This window comes from Gambusia affinis, linkage group LG05 (assembly GCF_019740435.1).
Source record: "Gambusia affinis linkage group LG05, SWU_Gaff_1.0, whole genome shotgun sequence".
Lineage (NCBI taxonomy): Eukaryota > Metazoa > Chordata > Actinopteri > Cyprinodontiformes > Poeciliidae > Gambusia > Gambusia affinis.
In genome coordinates, this window is record NC_057872.1 from 25,033,519 (window position 1) to 25,055,765 (window position 22,247).

At 38.0% G+C, this 22,247-nt stretch overlaps 2 protein-coding genes across 2 annotated transcripts; one reads left to right on the top strand and one right to left on the bottom strand.

Annotated features, from left to right (window-relative positions):
- Window positions 1–2,583: 2,583 nt before the first annotated feature.
- On the top strand, window positions 2,584–15,306 carry LOC122831662 (glycoprotein endo-alpha-1,2-mannosidase-like protein). The gene is made up of 4 exons (XM_044118030.1): window positions 2,584–3,425; window positions 6,359–6,468; window positions 13,325–13,401; window positions 14,419–15,306. Exons 1-4 carry the CDS (start codon window positions 2,912–2,914, stop codon window positions 15,053–15,055), a joined length of 1,338 nt encoding a protein of 445 aa, XP_043973965.1. The 5' UTR covers window positions 2,584–2,911; the 3' UTR covers window positions 15,056–15,306.
- Window positions 15,307–16,879: 1,573 nt separating this feature from the next.
- On the bottom strand, window positions 16,880–21,469 carry yrdc (yrdC N(6)-threonylcarbamoyltransferase domain containing). The gene is made up of 6 exons (XM_044118031.1): window positions 21,193–21,469; window positions 19,258–19,453; window positions 19,001–19,115; window positions 18,787–18,906; window positions 18,573–18,703; window positions 16,880–17,567 (listed from the first exon to the last, which is right to left on the bottom strand). The coding sequence occupies exons 1-6, from the start codon at window positions 21,362–21,364 to the stop codon at window positions 17,498–17,500; spliced, it is 804 nt and encodes a 267-aa protein (XP_043973966.1). The 5' UTR covers window positions 21,365–21,469; the 3' UTR covers window positions 16,880–17,497.
- Between the last annotated feature and the right edge of the window lie 778 nt (window positions 21,470–22,247).

Sequence of the window (22,247 nt, forward strand, 5' to 3'; positions counted from 1 at the left end):
CTTCAAGGCGGACCGTCCTGTATGTTTTAGTTGCTTCCCTGCTTTAAAACACCTGATTCAGATGTTTGCTGTTCAATAAAGGCATATTTATCAGCGGTCAGTAATAATGAGGTGTGCTGGAAGCATAAGTGTCCAGCTCCTGCCAGATTTAGATGAATCTCCTCCAACAAAGCTAGTCCAACTACTTCCTCGGTATTTTAAGATTCTGCAAATTTTTTTTTTTTTTTTCATAAATTATGCTACTCAAAACAACGTCAAATAACTTTTCATAACTCTAGTAATATTGCAGTTCATAAATTAAATGTATTTCCAGTCTTTGCTTCATTTGAACTGATTACTAATTACTTTTGACATTATAAGATATGAATCTGCTTTGATCTAATCCAATCCGTGCAGATCTGTATGATCATGGTTTTCCTCTGGCAATTCTTGCTTGAATGAAATCACTATTCTACTACCAAGAATTTGACAAAAAAATTTAATTATTTAAATTTGTTTTTGAGATGGTTAAGCATCTTTATAGGGTTGAAGATAAGTGAGGAATACATCAAACCAGGTTTGAGTGGTCTAAATAATGCAACATTTGTGTTTGTCTCAATGATAAAATTGAGAATATTTTTGTCTGTGTTTTCACAAGAATACTAAAAGAATTCCTGCACCCTGAACCATGTTTTAGATTTTGACTGAGTAATCACATTCAATCCTGAATTATAAAAAAAAAAAAACAAAAAAAAAACTGTGATAAACCCCTTTAATTCTGTATAATTCAGATACCAACTTCATCATCTTTAGCTTACAGTGTTTAGAATGTATAAAATACGTCCTCTTTGAATGACAGGATCTGTCAGTGAGTATATTAAAACTTGTACAGTATTACCTTTTTCTTTTTTGACTGTTTGTTCTGCCCCTAATGCAGCTGTGCTCTGGGTGAAGAACCATATTGCATTTATAAGAAACTTCTGCTGGCTGTCCCACTGGAAGGTGAACCTCCTCCTCCTGAGATTCAAGTCAACATCTAACAGGTTTTCTTGCAGTATTTGCCTGTTATTGACCTTTATCCGGGGATGGTGTGTTTAGTGTGCTGTCAAGTGTTAATTTTTGCTCACACAGGCCAGAAAGTTAATTTTTAGAATGATCTCTCCAAAGCCATGTTTCGTATGATTACCAAGTCCTCTAAGTCGATTCTAGCAGATTTTAATCAAACTTTTAATTGCTTTCTTTCAACCACTTTCTTCTAGGCACCTTATATTAGTAACCCAAAAACTCACACGTCCTGTTTGTTTCCTAGCAATTTTTGTTTCAACAACATGAGCAATAATTATACACAACTATACAATGGAAGTGACTTTATATGTCCATGTGCTGTCATTTCTAACTATAACATTTTTATTTTGTTTAAGCTTATTGTCTGAGAAGCCAGTGAAATGAGATGATGGATTCAGTGACAAATTAAAGCCTCCAGTGATTTTATTTATTCTAAAGCACTTATTGGATAAGAAAAAATGATTTAATAGCAAATCAGCACGTCAGCCCTTTCACACTATGGGGGTCAGTTTCTCTAAAATGCTGTCTAATGTCTCGGCCACGATCCAGGGCTTTCTGGACCACACAGCTAAAACTGAGCCAGCAGACAGAAAGGAACCACTTTGTTACATCACTTTATACACTCTTAGGCCTATGCAATACCTCTCCGGGAACATTTTCATTTGAATTAAAAGTCTGTCGTCTGAACTGGAAAAAAACTGCTTTTAAACAAAACAAACTCACACACACACACACACACACACCCACACACACACACAAGATAGATCCAGTCCATTACTGAATGCGCCCTAAATGACATTCATTTTGGGGTCCTTCCAACTACTTTCAATTACTAAAATATCCCAGCAGAATACAAAAACAAATATCCTCTTTACATTCTCCATTCTCCATCATACATCCACCATAATTATGATGACAATATAGTGATATATTGTCATCATAATTATCATCAATTTAGGTGATTATCCCATGAAAAGATGAGTAAAAAGGCTTCTTTTACAATGTTACCGAGCTGCTAGTTTGCATATAACTTGAGTAGATTCTACTCACAGGACAGCATATTCCATCTCTGATTATTATTACTATTTTTTTTATAACAACTAATAGCTACATTTAAATACATTAGGGTGCCCCCAGTACACTAAAATGGTACATGTGGTACCCTAGTAAGGTACTGGGGCGCCTGTTCCATGAAATGACCACTAGATGACAGTAAGAGGAAATACCTAAAGTTTTAACACTGTAAAACTTATTTAATTTTACAAAAAAAGTGTGAGACACACACACACACACACACACAGGCATACACATACAAAACTCTTTTGACAACAACTGCATATACTTTTCAACCTTTCTGCTCTGCTGTTTAGTTTATTTCTCGTCTTTAAATGCTGATGCGATGTCCTGGGTGTGCAGCAAAGGAGGCTGAGGCTAAAGTGTGACGAGCCAGGCCCCGCCCCTTTGGCGTCCAAAATAGAAACTGTAAACAAAAAGCAGCCAACCACAGAGGCTTTCAAACGCCGACACTGTGGAACATCACCGTTACTTTGGGACACCGGTCATGTGTTGGATGTTAACCGTTGCTGTTGGAGCTCAGAGCAAGAGGAAACATGAGCGCTGTCTGTTTCTGAAGGGTAATTTTTTCTTCTTATTATTTTTGACGTTTCTGATCCAGATTAGCAAAATGAGAGAGAAGGGGAGCAAAAGAATGTTAAATATCTCCCAAACAAATGCGCCAAATGCTGCGATCGAACTGCAGCCATGCATAGTTCAGCTGAATTTCTATCGGGACACTTACAGAGAGTTGCTTGCAGATTCTTAATTGTGCTTCATCCGAATATTGGTTTATTTGCGCCGTTTTCATCCCATGCAACCCTTACGAACCATGGCAAGGCTGCGGAGGAAGGCTTGCGTTGCCCTGTTTCTTTTCACCCTCTTCATTTTCGGGTCTCTGATGGGACTGAGGACCCTGAAGCCTACTGACGGATTCTCGGATCTGGCTCCTGGCTTGGAGCTCTTGCCGATCTTAGGAGGGAGGATGTCCCGGGAAGCCACCGCGTCCCCAGTCCAAGCCCGCCCGCAAGGGGGAAACACAAAAGCAGTTTTGTCCAACTCTGGTCCAGAGGGAACAATATTCTACGATGTTCACATCTTTTACTACACTTGGTACGGCAGCCCTCATATGGACGGGAAATACATCCACTGGGACCACATCCTGGTCCCACACTGGGACCCCAAGGTCGCATCCAGCTACCCGAGAGGAAAACACATGCCGCCCGAGGACATCGCCTCCAGTTTCTATCCGGAGCTGAATTCGTACAGCTCCCGGGATCCGGACGTGTTGGAGTCCCACATGGAGCAGATTGGAGCCTCCGCGGCAGGTATGCAGCTCCGTGGTGCTCCCTGATTTAGTTTGGAGTTTCGCTTTACAAATCTGATAGAACGCTGAACAGTTTCAGCACCACAAATAGACTGGACAGCTCCGTGAACTCTCAGTCGATCTATTCCTGCGCTTATTGCTCTCAAGGATTTACAATGAAGTGCAAAAGTGTTCATATTTCTTTACTGCTTCACTATTTTTGCCATGTTACATTCCGAAACATCAATGTATTTTATTGGGATTTTATTTTTTAGACATATACAACTCTTCTATAAAGACGTCAGAGGTTTGGTAGGGAACATTGACGAGTAAACATCATTACAAGGAGCATAAAGGGAAGGTCAGATATAAAAGATGGTTTGGTTAGAAAATTAATGGTCAAACTTTAAAAATCTCAAATTGCTCACAGCTGGACTCGGTTTTGACCAAGTCTCATCCTCCACTGGCTTTTGAAATCTCATTACAGTTTGACTCCAGAAAGGTTGTAGGAGGCTTTTCTTTAGCAGAGCAAAGCAGGTCAGAGTTGATGAGAAGATAAACCAAAAACCAGGAATGTTCTGAAGACAACCTATTAAAGACTTCAAAAAAGATAAAGCAGAAATTTATCTTCAAACAGGGGAACAATTTTAAACTAACAACCAGAGAAACAGTGAGATGGTTTAGATGGAAGCATAGTTATGTGTTAGATGAGGACTAAGTTAAGACAGAAATGAACCTGAGGCAGAACTTCAGTCAAACCCTATAAGATATAAAGCTCTAATCACAAAGGTGAGTCTACAAAGTATTGACCTCAGGGGCTAAATACAAGTCCATGCCAAACCTAAAATTTCTATTAGTGAAAAACAAATGGATAATTTTTTTCAACATCACAACATTGTGTATTTTTGTCTGTCACAATAAGTCCCAATAAAATGTCTTGAAGTTTGTGGTTGCACAGTGACAAAATGTGAAGTCCAGTGCCTGCATGTTTTTACAAGGCACTGTAAATAGCCTTGCTTTAAAAAGTAAAATAAAAAGAATCTATCAGCAGTAAAATGATACAAAGTATGAAATTATCAGCAGGATCCAGTGTCTCCAGTTTTGTGAACTTCAAGTACTTCTTGAAATGTGTCATAAATTATAAATGCGTACATGCTGTTGCCTTTCCAAAAGCTTCTCTGACTCTAAAAGACATCTGAGGTCTGCTGCAGGGTGTCAAGTAACAGACTCGTGTGTTAGACTACACGTGACAGGCCCTGATGTTTCTGTCCCGCGGCTCACTGGGTTATTGTACACCATCCGGACTGATGAGCCCGCCATACAATCCTCTGAAAGCTCATCACTTTAACAGATGGACCAGGGCTGGCTGCTAATGCTTAGTTAAAACAGCCCAATTAATTAGAAACATAACAAGTCAAACTATTAACACTTCTGCTTGAGCTGATAAATGATATTCTGCCGCATCAATTTCGACAGTGAAAACTAATAGGAATAGCCACATTGTTTATACACATACATATGAGAGAGTGTTGTATTGTAATAACTTTAATGGATTTTTATTTGCATATCTTATGTGCCAGTTCCTGTCTGATGCCAGTGACCAATGTAGTAGCTATGAGCTACTTTTCATTTTTCATATTAGAACTTCAATTTGTATTGTATTGGGGCATTTATAGGCCATAGTGACACCAAACTTTTCTTTTCTTGCCATCTTTTTTTTGCACACCAATGTGTATTGTTGTTTTTTTCTATAATGATTAAGAATACTTTCTCTTTTGACTATGGTTTTCTTCCATATATATATATTTTTCATGATTAATAGTTTGTTTTTTTTCAAGGTGCATTTGGTAGAGCTGTTGCCTTGCAGCAAGAAGGTCATGGGTTCGATTCCCGGCCTGGGGTCTTTCTGCATAGAGTTTGCATGTTCTCCCTGTGCATGCGTAGGTTCTCTCCGGGTTCTCTGGCTTCCCACTGTCCAAAAATATGACTGTCAGGTTAATTGGTCTCTCTAAATTCTCCCTAGGTGTGTGTGTGTGTGTGCGTGGTTGTTTGTCCTGTATGTCTCTGTATTGCCCTGCAACAGACTGGTGACCTGTCCAGGGTGAACCACGCCTCTCAACTGGAACGTAGCTGGAGAGGCAGCAGCACCTCCCAACCCCATTAGGGAGAAGGGTGACCAGAAAATGGATGGATGGATTGATAGTTTTTCAGCAAGATTCTCCAACCTGAGCTGAGGTTCCCCTTACAAAAAAATCCCATGAAAATCACATGTGATCACATGAAAATCACATGTGATCACATGTGGAAATGTGTGATTCACATGTGAATCACATGTGATTTTACCACAAAACGTTCCAAAATCACACGTATTCATGTGCTTTCACATGTGATTCACATCATTCACATGTAAAATTTGTGTGAACCACATGTGATCATATGTGAAAGTCACGTGATTTTCATGGGATTTTTTTGTAAGGGTCTCTGCAGCTCCTGCAGAGTTACCATTTAGCGTCTTACCTGCTTCTCTGATTTCTATCATTCTTGATCTGATCTATTTAATTTGTTTCACTGAGCAAATGGAACAGGAAGAGGAACATAAAGAAAAGGAACATAAAAGGTCTTTTCAATAATATTTTAAGTCATCAAGTGTGATATGGTTGTATATGGAAAATAAAAATCAGAAAAATTTGAAGAGGTATGAATACTTTTGTAAGGCTCTGCTTAGTCCTTTTTCTGCCAGCATCAATGTAGGATTCTGCATTATGCTTTTGAGTGCATGAGCTGTCAAAGCACCTAAGTGTACTAAGAGATTTCCTCCTAAATGCGACATGACAGGCTTAGATGAGAAATGCTGATGAGTAAATATAAATACCATGACTACTAGATCAGCAGGATGAAAACTTGAAGACGGAAGTGCATACAGATTTCCAGCTTGAATCATTTTTGTGTTTCCAGGGGTTCTAGTGCTGTCTTGGTATCCTCCCGGCCTCGCTGACGACAACGGGGAACCCGCTGAGGATTTGGTGCCAGCTGTACTGGATGCTGCATACAGACACAGCCTGAAGGTAAAATGCATCAGCACGTTTTGTGAGAGCCGAAAAAGTGCTGATAACTGGTGGAAGAGAAGCTCTGAGAGGAGCAATGTGCTGTAAAACATGGCATTCTTCTATATTTTTCACTGTTTATACCATATTTGTTATTGTAAGAGTGAAGGTTTAATTTCTTTATTGATTGTGCTATTTAAAGTCGACACCTGCTGGCGGACAAGGTCATATTTCATCATTAATGCAGCTAAAGGTTCTCCATCATGCTTACCCTTTAGCCACGCAGGTCCCTACTGAACAGAGCAAAAATAAGCCTATTTTCGCTTCTGTTCACGTTTTAATTTCTCTTTACCTCTGACACAAGAAAGATGAACCCCAAATCTGTTAAAAATATGGTAACACTCATACAAAATGTCAAAAAAAAATGTCAAAATAAAACTTTTTAGTTTCTAGTAAAACTACACTGGTAGTAAGAACAATGAGGCACTGGTTTAGATAATATATAAATTATAATATAAAGTTATAATGCTGGACTTGATCAAATATTAAAATGGTTGTCATATAATTGCATTATAATCTTCCTTCTCCTCCACTCAATCAGCTTGTTAGCAGAAGAACAGGTTCTGCTTATTCTTGAGCAGAAAAAAATTTAAATAAACAAATTGCCCTTTGCAGTTTTAATTTAAAAATTATAATTAAAGCTGTGTCCCCCTGAATACATTCAACTTGACACTATTTAAATTATTTATTTCTAACATTCTTTAGCATGTAACATTGTATTAAAAAATGATAACGATGGACCAACCTAAAAGTACCATAAAACATGTCCATGGTTCTCAGAGTTTGCAGGAGACGCTCTGGCCTGGCCTTCTCCTACTGAGTAACAGAATTGGACACTTACAGTTTATTTGCATTGATTTGCAGAAGTGGACAAACCCCAACAGACTTTAGAAACACTAAGGTCACATTTGGAATCATAGAAACTCCTTTTTGTCTTAATTCATATTTGGCCTTTAAAAAACCAACATAACTTGTAAATTATGGTTCTAATTATTTCACTTTATTTTTATATTAGTAATTGATATGAACATAAATGAAAGCATGTCACTCCTACCTTCCTATCATTTTAAAATACTGTACTCGTTAATAATTTGCACTGTCTCTGACTAATAAACTAATATATTTGTGCCCACACGCAGTACGCCAAATGTGAAGACTCATAATTGGGAACCAGGTTTATGAAGCGTTAGCAACCTGTGAACAGCTGCAAACTGTATCTGAGTGGAGCTGTAGGTGATAAACTCCAGTTGGTAGAGCTGTGAAAATGAGGGTGGGAGTTTGTAATCGCACAGAAATTCTTACATAAGATTGGAAATGCCATATTCAAATTGATGCAGGAAAGAGTTTCTCATAGTTCAAAGGGACTCTAAGAACATCATTAGACGTCAACGATTCCTGAAAGGCTCGAGCTGTTTTACTCTGATGTTCACCCTCCTGAACTTACACATAAAGTTGTTGTTTTTATGTCATCCAGCTATTTGGCTTATGTAGACCAGAAAAATAAAGTTGAAACAAGACATTTACATGGACTAAATAGAGAGACACATAGGCACAATCAAACATCACGGCCTTTATTTTCAGATGTCAGAAAAAATTTAATAGTCCGGCCCTGATTTAGCTGCCTGCTTTCAGCTAGAGTATTGAATATTCACAGGCAAACATTGACTTGTAAGGGTATAAAGTTCATGTGAGGAAATTGTTGAGAACAGATTCATGGAGGGAAAACAGGGACTGTGCTGTTGTAACATAAAAGATATGACAAAGCCTATTGTTTAGACATTACAGAATGTAATGTAAAAAGGTGCAGACACTTTGTAAGGAAGTGTGGAGAGTTCCTTAATATGATGATCTTTGATTGAAAATGTATCCCTTTTAGACCACTGTCATGAAGAAAATCTATACTACTTGAATATCAAAGAACTAATTGTTTTTACAATTTGGTGATGTAATTATGAAGATGAATGATGGTGATGCAATCCAGGAAAATGACAGCTCATATCCTCACATGAACATCCTGATAGTTCATTTTCCAGCACAGATAAGAGTCCTCTCTATAAAGAGCTCTAGGGAGAAACAATGGGCTCAGGCCAGACTGTCAGATTTTATATCACATTTATGTCTTCAGTTATCTGGCTGGAGGCAAATAAATAAAGTATCTCCGGAGAGACAAGACAAGAACTACCAGAATAGACATGCAACAGTGGGATTGTGAGGGTTTCACACATAATGCTGTCAGGAACAAAGCTAACAGATAGGGTTTATCACCACGGTTTGCTGTCAGCGCTGCTCTGGTCAGTGTGGCATTTTCATCCAATGCAAGTGGAAAATATTAAGTGACATGCTTCAAAGGATTTTCATTCCGCAACATGCCAGCATCTTATTGAATTGGGAGATTTCTTCTTATAAGCTTATGAATAAAAAAAACAAAAAAACTTAGTGCAGTTTTTCTAAGCATCCTCCTACCAAGCTTCTTTCACTCTTTCTGCAGAAAGCAACATTTATTTATTTTTGTGTAGTCTTAGAATTTCAGAGTGCAAAGTGCAGAATGTTGGACTGAACCTTTTTTCCTGGGCTCAAAGAAAATAAAAAAAAAGACAAGTGAGGAGGACCAATGCAACACTTTGGTGTGGGTTAGGCTACTAACCCACACCAAAGACATAAGTTTCAGCATGAATGTTTTGATTTATAGAGTAGAGAAAATCCAAAGATAAATTAACATTATTATATGCACCTAATACTTAAAAGAAAATCACATACTGTATATTCATTCCACATTCCAGAAGAACATCTAAATTAAATCTTAGGATAGGATATTAATGCAGATAATAAATAGATGTAAACTTCTTTCAGAAAAAAGTATGTTTTTCAAACTAAATATTGACATAAATGTCCGGGCACTGACTATTTGAAGGGACAACTTTGCATTGTTCTCTGGCTAGTAATAAAATTTTGCTGGAAAAAAGAAAAAGAAAAACTTCTGTACATCCGACATCAATCATTCCAGCAACCCACACTACACACCTAAAAAAAACTTTCACCTATCTTTGGGTAACGTTACAAAAGAAACCAATGGAGTTTTCATTATATAAGGTGAAAGGTATTTTCAGCAGCTCCCACACACAGCTTGAGTGTTGTGCACAGTAGAGTTGGAAAGCTCTAAAGCACAACCGCTGCTGCTGCTGATTTTTGACCTCAGCTCAAACCAGCGCCGAAATAGTCTCTCTCCCCAAGGGAGTGCATGGGGGTGGATTGGTGGGGACAGGGTTTGTGGTGGTGGGATGATGGGGTGTCCTGGGAGCTGGGTGCTGGGAGAAAATGAGCGGAGGGGAAGTGAGCATCAAAGGTCCCATGAGTCAGTTTGTGCCTCTGAACAATCTGCACCCTGAGGGGCTGTAAAAGTTTTGTCTCGTAAGTAGGCCATGTCAAGTGCACAGGGGAATACGGCCCATGGGGGCCCTGTGATCAGACAGACTGCTTTATTTTTGTCTCTGGATGGCAACATTTTTTCTTTTGTGACCCTTTGTTCTTGTGTCTGTCCACAGGGTGTGACCACAAAAGAAAGTGGCACTCTCAATTACAGAAATGTCCTAAGCTTAGTTGAAATTTATCTAATTATTGCAAAGATCTGGAGCTTTGTGTTTGTATTTGCCCTAATCCCTCCGTTTGTGCTTTCTGCATGAGATGGCATTAAATTCCTCCATCTCAGCATAAATCATGCTGCAGTTGTTCGAGGGTCATGCGGTCAGTGTTTATGAAGTATAAATAATGCTTGAATTCATTTACTTAAAATTTACAGGAGATTTATTGGGCAGTATTTGGGGAAATTAGTACTGTAGCGGGTCTACTCCGAGCTGCAAAGAAACAGATTTGTGTCTCCCCTTTGGGTGATAATTATGTGGCTTTATATCCTCAGCTTCTCAGAAGAGGTTCACACCAAAGGCTCACAAAGTCCAGAAAGTTACGGCTTCAGAAACGTAGATTCAAAGCTATGATTTATACTTTCTAAGGTCTGTAGTTACAGAGAAATCAAAGCAACAGTTTTGTCACCCATAAAGCCTTCCACAGAATTCTGACAGATCATTCATAGGGTCTACAAAAGTACTTACACACCATTTTTGTAACAATACAACAGCAAATTTCATATTATTTCTATGTTTCATATCTTATATGGTATTCCAACACAAAGTGTAAATGTCTGAAAACTCAGTGAATGGTTATGTACATTTTCCTCCATAAGTCAATATTTTGAAGAACAATATTTTCAGTTCAGTGCAGTTCCTCCAGCTTTACTCCAGTGCTCCTGGTTGCTTCTCTAATTAATGCTGGCTGAACGCTCTATATAAGTTAACATTTCTGTGGAAGCAAATATCCTGCTCCTTGCAGATTTCTCTTCTTGTGTCAAACGAACATGAGTCAGGTCAACAAATAAATATTAATAGTTAAGCATGGACAATAATGCCAAATTTAAATGATGACATTTTTATCAAGAGGGAAAAGGCTACCAAAACAAAGCTGGCCTAGTTTGAAAAAGTAATTTACCCCTGAAAGCAACAAACTGCTATCAAGCATGCAGGATAACTGGCAATGAGTCTTCTACATCACCATGGGGTATTCATCCATCCTATCCAGACTTCTACAAGGCAACCTTTGGTTTGTTCTCTTTAGATTCACTCAGATGGGACTTGCTGGTATGCTCTGGATCATTGCTTTGCTACATGACCTAAATACACTTGAGATTAAGGTCACAAACTAATGGCTGAACATTGTCCTTCAGGATTAACAGAATTTATGCTTCCAATTGTAAGGATTTGGGTTTTCTCTCTGTTGATTTGAGTTTTTCTGTGTGTTTATTTTAAGTTTCTGTGTTTTCTGAGCCTCATATTGTCCCTGCTCCCCCTTGGTTGTTCCCAGGTGTGTCTCGTTCCCTGATTGCCTCCTGTGTATTTAATGTTACCTGTGTTTCTGTGTCTTTGTCAGGTCCTTGTCTCATTTGGTTGTTTGTCTATCTGTCGCGCTATTTAGTTTGTCGTCTTGTCCATTCTTTAACCAGTTGCTACCAGTGTCGAGCCCTAATCCCTCAGCTCAGCCTGGTTTGTGGACTTTGGATTTGAGTTTTCATCATTAAATTTATCATTTTCCTCACACCAGCCTGGGTCCTCGGTGTCTGCCTCACCACTTCACACCACAAATCATGACACCAATAATGACCACATAGATCAGGTTCAAAAGAAGCAATGAGGACTTGAACCATCATGCTATGTTTAACTGTCTGTATTATTATTATTATTTATTTTTACTGGAAAGTGTTAGTTTTGTGTCAGATTTAAAAGTTTTGCTTTTTTTTTTCACAATACAGCCATGTCTTGACAGGTTGGCAGTTGGCCCAAATGATATCCATTTTTAGATGGGATGCTTTGGTTTGTTTTAAAACGAACCATGCTTTACATTTCACAGATGGATCTATACTGGGACTAAACTGAATACAGGTGAACTCTACAAATTAAGTGACTGGGTTTTCTTTAGGGGCATCAGAGTAAATAAACTAAATGTAAATATGCATCACACCTTTCATATCTTTTTTATAAAGCAGCTTCAAAACTGGATATCATTTTGTGTGAAAGGTACTTTTGTAAGACACTGTGCAAACATCTGCTTAGTTTCTTAGTAGACTTATGATGAATGTCATGTTGGCAGTGGTTTTCACAAGTACTCCATATCTGTAATACAGACTCCCACTGTGCCAAACAGTGATGTGCTTCAAAATCTAGCAAAGATTACATCTGATATAACACCAATGATGTACTACACACTCCACTGTACTTCCTCACCTCAGTGAGGAAGCTGGGCTTGAAGCTGGAATAAATGAATGTCACCTCAGGACATCCATTTATTCACTGCTGTCATTTTAAAAGGCAATTTTTCTCCTCACATTGTTCTCTGTGGATTTTCACTGCTTTTAAAGTGGTGTTTCAATCTGAATTATGCATCATCAAACTCACTGAATTTTCACTCCTCCTTTTAAAATATTCAGCTTTAGCACCTTTTGTGTACACACCACTTCAGTTCTTTTGTAATATTGCAGCTTTTTACTTTGGGAGCGTGTCCTGGGTCTTCCCTGGGAGGAGGCCCCGGGGAAGACCCAGGACACGCTGGAGGGACTGTCTCTCGGCTGGCCTGGGAACGCCTTGGGATTCCTCCGGAGGAGCTAGAAGAAGTGGCTGGGGAGAGGGAAGTCTGGGCCTCCTTTCTGAAGCTGCTACCCCCGCGACCCGACCCCGGATAAGCGGAAGAAGATAGATGGATGGATGGATGGATGGCATTAACTGAAAATTGATGTGTCTCTTAAAACATGGAAGTGTCTCAGAGGCCTCCCCAGGGGGTTCTGCACAGGATTTTAAAAAAAAATTATACATTGTTGGGGAATTTGACATGAAAGCGCAAGAGTTCAGTTAGTAGTTATTTCCTTTTTGGAATTACTGTCACAAAAATGCTATAATATGCTACAAGGCAACATGAAGCGAATGTTCTTTATGCTTTTTTTTACTTGGGGGGGGGGGGGGGGGGATTGGAACTTTGTTTTGAAGAAAAAACAGTGGCAAAAGGATTTCTAAGTCTGATTACATAAAATAAAATGTGACTTTAAAAGCCTTGTACTGAGTTATTTCTGCTTAACCACAGTAATGCATTACTTTTAGCCCTATGCTCAAAAAGGTTAGCTATTAGCTCAGGGAGGATCACTTAGATATTGGCAAAAGTTTGGACTTTTGCCAATATCAAGAGAACACACAGTATGTATTCTGTTGTGTGTTTTTTTCAGGTTGCATTTCAGATCCAACCCTACAGAGGAAGAAATGACCAGACTTTGCATGAAAACATCAAGTACATCATTGACAGGTAGGTGCCTGTCTGGCTGCTCTTCATCACTGATGCAGCTCAAACAGAAATCCATTAGATTTGCATGCATGGCTGAGGGAACAAGGGTCAAAACATAGAAAGACTTTTAGGTTGCTTTTCTAAATTATATAAGGCCAGGTTCATGACTTATAAATGGGTTCTTGATATGAAAGCTGTTTTCTTTTAAATGTTTTGAAAGAGGGCATAAAGAAAAGTGTGCATAAAGTACACTCTTAATTTAAAGCCTCCAATTTAAACCAAACTCTTAAAGTTGTGCTGAAAATTGACATATTTTACCACAATTAGTGAGGATGTGTCCGGTAAAAAATTTACACCTTTCATTTGCTGGTAAATATACTGTAAAGTAGTCTTTACTAATCTGTCACTGATGGTGAATATTAATGTTTCAAATAACAGCAGACATTTCTATCATCTGACAATATAACTCTTTGCATTAAAACACTTACAATCACTAAAAGCAATCCAAAGATTCATCACACTTCATCAGCACAGGGAACTGATGTAAAAGTTGTTCAGCAGATATTTAGTGACACCTTTTAGAAAGAGTTCAAGCCTCAAAAGATAATTGCTGAAGAAGTTAGCAATTCACAGAATTCTGTATTTAGGCAAACTACAGGAAAGTTACCGTATGTGGAAACAGAAGGTGTGGTATAGAAAAAATGGTGAAGTGCACATGCAAGAGGGATAATCAAATTCTTTTGAGGAGGATGAAGGAAAACCCTTTCAAAAATTGTGGAGAATCACAAAGCGTGTTCCACATGCTTCAAGAAGCACCTCAAACTGATAAAATCAATACATGGGCAAAGGTATCTGGCACCTTTCTACAATGCCATATGTGCCATTATCTGACCATAGGGCTTTTATTCCCTGTAAACTGCAACAGAAATGCTTGAAATGTATCACTCTGTGCGTAATGCTTGACTTTTTGTATTAAATTACTAAAATAAATTGCCATACTGATTTTTTTTTTTTTCTTTCACATTCTCGTCTCTGAAGGTACGGTGATCATGGAGCCTTCTACAAGTTCACTTCCAGCACAGGGAAAAGTCTTCCTCTCTTCTACATCTATGACTCCTATCTGACTCCACCAGAGTCCTGGTCTGATTTTCTGACTCCCACCGGCTCCCATAGTGTGCGCGGCTCCCCATACGACTCCATGTTCATCGCTCTGATTGTTGAGGAGCGTCACAAGCATGACATCCTGGCAGGTGGCTTCGACGGAATGTACACTTATTTCGCCTCCAACGGCTTCTCCTTCGGCTCCTCCCACCAGAACTGGAAGGCCATTAAGGCCTTCTGTGACGGGAACAACCTCCTCTTCATCCCCAGCGTTGGACCCGGTTACATCGACACCAGCATTCGACCGTGGAACAACCACAACACTCGCAACAGGGTGAACGGTCGCTACTACGAGACGGTTCTGCAGGCGGCACTCAACGTGAGGCCGGAGATCGTCACCATCACGTCTTTTAACGAATGGCATGAAGGGACGCAGATAGAGAGGGCCATGCCTAAGAAAACCATGACCCGTGTGTACTTGGACTATCAGCCACACGGACCTGAACACTATCTGGAACTGACCCGCCGTTGGGCCGAGCAGTTTAATAAAGAGAAGCAGCAGTGGCTGATGTGAGCTTTAGACAGGATTATGCTCCACAGTATCAAAGTGATCACAGTGGCAGCAAATGCTCATTTTTGTGACTAAAACACAGTGTTCCGGGTCTTTTGGGAAAACGCTGAGAAATTTTGCTGAATACTTAATATTCCAGGACTCTGAAATGGGCATGTCTTATTTGTTCTTGAGCCTCTTAATCAAAAACAAAATGTGAAGTCTATCTCCACATTATACAGTTTTTCTCTTCATCACTAAAGGATTTTAAATGACTTGACTGAGATTATTTTTTGTTTGTGCATGACTTGATTTGTATCACTTCTCTTAGTCTAAGGTGTGGAGTTGAGCATTTACTTGAAAATAATCCAGAAAAAAAAATCACATTTATATATTAAACTGAATTAAATTAAGAACATTCTTAGCCTTTATGTGGAATAACCATCCAACATAACATTTCTATAAATTTAAAAGTTTTAGGAGGAGATTTTTGCAGATAATTAATAAGAAATCTTCTTTAATTGGAGAATATTGAGTACAATACAAATTATTCATATTTTATCAAAAACAAGATTAGTATTTCTCATTAGAAATATATCATTTCTGGGTCATGAGTCAGTATGAGGCTGGCCAACATTTGAACAATGTACTAAGTGCTGAGAGGTGATATCATGTTGTGGGTTTTACTTCAAGAGACGCATAGAAAAATGAAAGAGAAGTACGGTACTTCTTTCAAATTCTTGAATTTCACCTCAGCTTAACAGATAGAAGATTGAAACTTGGACATAATGGGGTATCCATACCAGCAGGGTAAATGATCCTGAATACACATAAAAACCTGTATTGAAAGGCATAAAGCAGGCTGACATTAAGATCATTTCCTTGTTGAAATGTTCTAAAGCCATTTCAACAAGGACCTCAGTGTTGTTATAAAAAAATGTGCTGACTTTGTGCCAGGAAACCAATCACATTAAATTAACTCTAATTCTGCCAAGAAAAGTTGTGAAACCTGCCACCACAGTTATGCCAAGAGAATGTTGATGACTACTAAGACTGTAAGATGGGGGGACAATATTAGTGTGCATGTCTGAAGGGGATGTTTTTATTTGAGTGAGTCAGGTCATTGGAGACCATCTCTGCCAAAACAGCAAAAGAAATACAGTGCACCAGTAGCAAGTCAATAACAGGCCCAACACACAAATCTATTCACCACTCATGTACGACAACTTAGAGGTAATTCACATCACTTCTGTTTTTTCTTCATCTGTTAGAGGAACCTGCTGCCCTGCATTTACCTGATGTTTCTTTTCCACCAAAACAGTTAAATTGGGGAATTCATCAACATTGTCTGCTGAATGCAGAGTGACACTAATCAACCTGGATGAGAGGTGGCATAACACAGAAATATTGTCATCAGTTCAATTTAAATTTAAATTCAAAAACACTTCATTCATCACAAAGGGCAATTTAATTATTCGTCAGGTAAGTACGGTAAAGCTCAGTTAAGTGTGATTTCACCAAAACATCTATAAATATTTTTATCTTCTATTCATTTTTTGTATAAGAAAAATATGCACAAGACTAAGTATATTTCACTTAGCAAAAGGAAATTTAGTAGCTTATCAGTGCTATAGTTTGTCTTTTTATTTTTACAATTGAAAAAAATTGCCGAAGGACTTTGTTATCTGTTAAAGCAAACCTTTCTGAATCAGCTGTTTGGGCTGAACGTTAGTTTGGCTCTTTTGTGTATTGTTGACTGATTTTCCACAATATCAGCATCAACAACTTATGTTGTTTGTAACACCTTCTTGTGAACTTTTAAAGTAATTATGAGTTTTTAATACACAGTTAAAAGATAAATAAAGTTTTTATTATGGTAATATATTAAACAGATGATGAAATTAAGATACAAAAAACCCCAGGTCCAATTTAGGATGAAAGTAGACAAATGAAACAACAAATGGTACAAAAAAGAGAAACTGGAACAGCATCTAGTAGATGATTTGAATTAATAACCATAGAGCAAATTTGAAACTGTCAAGTATAAAATATCTGTGGCTGAGTTACAATAAAACACAATTTATTGAAGTCTAATCCTTTCACTGTGCTACAAGGGATAATTTAGGCACACAGTAAAAACTTTCACAACATAAAGAAACTTAAAGAGAAAAATATTACAGAAGATTCAGCTTACTTCATTTATTGAATTCCTGAATATACTAAACCGAGACATGTTGAACCTCTACACCACATCATGATCAGTGGTTAAGCAAAAAAAAAAAAAAAATTGCAAAAAAGAAAAAGCAACTCCCAGTTTTAGAAGAAAGCAACCAACTTAGGTTTTCCCAACATTTTTTTGTTTTCCATGGGAATGTCCAGCTCTTATGTTCTTACTTTCCTGAGTATCTTTGGGTCAAAACCGGTTGTGCGTCTTCGCGTGCATTTGGAGTGCGTAGGGTTTAAAGGTCATTCCTCCTTTGAGTTCTCTGACAGTCCGTATTTGTGCTCCAACACGTCAAGCGTGGCAGAAAGGGCACTGAAAACAGAATTAGGGTCATTTGCTGTTTAACACACCAAGTCCACTTCAGAGGGAGCGCGGGAGGTTTTAGGAGAGGGGGACAGCGATGGAGCTCAGAGTCAGAGAGGCAAAAATAAACACAATGTGACGAGCTGACTCTGTGGTATTTAATCCAAGCTGGCAGGCATTTGTGGGGAGCCTGTAGGAAGCTGAGGTTGTGTTTTATAAGAATAATTAATGTCAAACAGCTGATTAAAGTATGTCCTTAACTTTAATTGAAATTCATATTCAGAGCAGGATTTTTACTGAGTACATTGTAACAATGTTGTAGGGAATTTTTAGGAGAAAATGATATGAGATCTTCTGTAAAATCCCCACATCTGAAGCCAGTTTGCTTAGTTTAAAACTTTAAACACGTTTCAGAGCATTAGACCATACTCTATTAATCTGAATTAACCTGCATAAATAAGAAAGGATGATGTGTTTGGAAATTCAGAAATTATTACTGCTGTTATTACCTAAAATAATACAGCAAAATTTCTACTAATTTTAGTGCTACTAATCATTGTTTGGGACATTTATTGGTAACCCCAGTAAAAATACATAGAAAGCCTTAAATTCAAATATAGCATTTTCTCATACTGGGAAAAAAAAAAGAATATTTGAGTATATTCATTCACAGAAAAAAATAAAAATAAATAAATTGTCATCAACAATTATGATCATCCCTGTTGTCAATATTGTACTTTCAACATTAAAGTTGACCATTTCGCTTCATTCAATTTCTGCAGATCATCGCTTCTGCTTCCCAGACTTCTGACTGTATATGTATTACATCTGTGATTAGCTAAATGTTAGCAGAGTGGGGAGCACTTGGTAAAAGGAAGCAAATATTAAGGGTGCTAATAAATTGACAACCCTATCCCTCTACAGAAAAATCTAAACTTTGAGTAGAGAATGTGGTAGTAGTGAAGACAACTTCAAACAGCAATACCTGATCCAAAAAAACAAAAAACAACTTACCAGCCTGGTCTGATGACTCTGTATTTACCAAGTATCGACAGATCAATCACAGTTGACCCCTGCCGGGTCTGGTCTCCTATTGGTCCTCCATCCACCACCACAGCTAGTTTTGACCAGAGCTCCTGAAACTCCTTTAACAGGAAAACAGCCATATTCAGCTTACCAAATGCTGCGCATGCTTAAAAAAAAAAAAAAAAAAAAGTTTGAGACTTACATGCACTTCCACTGTGCTGGTATTTGAGCTGATGTTGGCACTCGTCAGTGCCAATGGTTCCCCACACATCTGGCAGAGGCGCCTCATAAAGGCATGATCAGGAATACGAACGCCTACAAGCTAAGGGACAAAACAATAACAGCTGACAGCCTACAAACACACATCACTTGGGATTTTTGTTTAAATGCTTGTCCAACTAAAGAAGAAGACTTACTGAAGTAAAAGGATTGAGATTTGTATTCAGCTTTTCAGATCTTTCAAACACAAGAGTGACGGGACCAGGCAGTAAATCACGTAGAAGATCCTCTTTCACCTTCACCTTACAGTACCTACACAGGAAACAAGAGGTTAGTGGCTCCCTACTTCATTAATAACTAAACAGAACATGCAGTAATTTTATGAGTCCAAAAGAGAGAATTAAAGGACTCTCCTAAGTCAGAGTCAAATCAGAACTGAGATCAGCACACTCACTTATAGATATCCAAAATTTCTCCAACACAGATCGCCAGCGGCTTCTGTCCGTTTCGTTCTTTCACTTCGTAGATTTTTTTGACAGCCTCAGAGTTTTGGGCCAAACATGCCAGACCGTAGATAGTGTCTGTCGGCACTGCAACAATGTGACCGTCTTTCAGAGCCTTCACTGTGCAGCTCAGGATTTCAGAGTCACCTGAGGGGAAACAAAACCGTAAGCAGATATAATCAATAGAATGATCTATAGCTCTGATTGAAAGTTTACTTTTGCTTGTCACTGGCATTAATAAATACATTTTTGGGCCTTTATGGGTGGATTGATCCATCTCTTAATCTTTTCTTCAGTAAAAGATGGATCAATATATTAACTTTCATTGAAAAATATTTACATAACCACCCCTTCAGTAAACTGAAAGGGCCTTCACTGTGGGATATCTATCCTATAGCAAGTTGCACCTACACTTTTTATAGCCATTCCCCTGCTACATCCAGTTTGGTCTGAATGGGAATCAGAACCAGTTCAATGGCCAAGACAGTGTGCACAAACAGAGAATTTGACTTTCGTTTCACACACTCACAGCATACTGACATTAAAGATAAATAAATAAACCTAAGAAGAAATAACATTAAGATGAAAACAAACAATTACATACACATATGGGTATGTACACTGCAAAACTGCTGGAGCCATTAGTTTCTTCAAATAAGACTGGAAAATCACTTGCTCAGAGTTGCCTTTTATTGTAGATTAATTGTAGTTTTCTTTACAATATTCTATGATGATTTTTATGTCAATATTTAAGAAAATATAAAGTTTCTTGTTTTATGCTTTCATCACGTAAAACATCTTGAATTGCAACCCACATTTGGAGGCCTTGAGTCCTCGACGCGGCCGTCGCGGGTTCAACTCCTGGACCCAGCGACATTTGCTGCATGTCTTCCCCCCTCTCACTCCCCCTTTCCTGTTAGCCTACTGTCATATAAGGGACATTAGAGCCCACAAAAGACCCCCTGGTGGGAAAAAAAAACCCATCTTGAATTGTCTGTTACTGAAATGTAATTAAAGCAGATGGGTGACAGCAGCCGATCACATTGTGTAAAATTCACACAGACTCAACAAAATTAGAAAACAGCTGATTGGAAAAACATAGACTCCTCTGATGATCAAAAGATAGTCACAGGTTGCCGTAAAAACAACCTTTTAGGGTTAGGGTTAGGCAGATCCAGCCTGCCTTGTGTCCATGGTTCATTTTTTATTTTTTTTTTTGGTGTGCGGGAAGTTTTTCTTGGAACAATTTGAAACCCAAAGTTTAAAGGACATTAGTATCCTTTAAGCTACATTATGTATTCTATTTGAGCATTTCTGCTTACCATCTCATCCCTATATAAGTCACAAAGCTCAAATCATAGCAAACTGGTTTCTTGAACGTGACAGTGGGTTCAGTTCAGTGTTCTGTAGTAGCTGTGCTGCCCATATATGCACAACCGCAACAGAGTGATATCATACCAACATGTAACTAACAGAGTGACCATTGTGAATACTCTGATGCCCTAAAACCTTAGCAATATGGTCACCGTGAGAATGGCATATCATTCAAACTAAACTAAACAAGTAAACAAAAGATTGCACGTAATAAAGAGGACAAAGTTATTGCTTAAAAATTATTTCCATTTTCCTGTATTATGGTAAGACAGAGACTACATTTCATCTTTGATTAACTTTGCTTTCGCAATGCTTGACTGAAAAGGGGCCTTTAGATAAAAAAAGAAAATACAAATCAATGTTAGCAACACTTTCAGAAAGCTAACGTGTTTTTTAGTCAAAAGTATGTGTGTTAGTTAAACTCTTCCCCATTCAGCTACATCTACAACTATCTGTTTTTATAAACTGACTGGGATACTCTTTTATTCTGAGTGACACGCTGTCACAGGTACCTGTTTGTGTCTCTTGAGGAACCGTCGGCCCGTCGGAGGTTGGCGGGTACAAGCGGAGCAGTTTAGTCTTCGGTTCTTTACACATTTCGGTTCCGAGTCGACCAGCGACCGCTGAACAATGAGATCCTCTATATTTGATTAATCCAGCAGCGACAAATCCAAACGAACGCATAAAATCAAGCTAAACAGAAACACAAGCGTGATATTCCACTAACCAGGAGCATGTTGATGCCTGATGCAATGACAGAGATTTTCCGGGTTACTCCTCTAAATTATGACGTAACTTTTTTAAAGGCACAACTGCCTATTTGACTATAAAGAAACATGATAAGTCATACAAGTTCTTTTATTACACTATTTTGATCATATTTTTTTAACAACACAAAAAGAGCTAAATTAAAAAGAACATAGAAGTATTTTTCAAAGTCAGAAAACTATTTAATTATTTTTTACCCTAAAATTCACTTATTAAATCCGAGCCAAGATAACTGCAGAACTGGAGAAACAAAATTTGGGAAGATTAAATAATTTATATCAAGGCCCAACACTACAGAGCCCGCTTTTTTCTCCTCCATGACCCCTTACGGGCTCTGAACAACAGAGCTATAACCCACAAAATAAATAATTCCCAAAAAATATTTTTCATATACGATTATTTAATGTTGGAAATAAAATTTAAAAAAATAATAAATTATATAATGAATGTGTCAGTAAGTTACTAAAACAATTAACTGAATGCGGAAACCTTACATAAAAAACCCCCCCAAACATTTTATATATCTGTAAAAATGTACTAGTATTTCTTTTAATACATATTCCTCCGTTTATCTTTCTTAAAAAGACCCTAACATTAACCTAGTAGATTGACCTATCATGTACTAGTACTAGCTTCACCCACTGACCGACCCACTATATGCAGTTCAGTAATTTATGAAATGTAATTACACAAATGTATTATTAAGCAATATTACTAGAAAACAAATACTTATATCATCTATATATTTTGCATTTATTGGATTGTTGCACGTTTAAACATTACGTCATCACGTAATCAC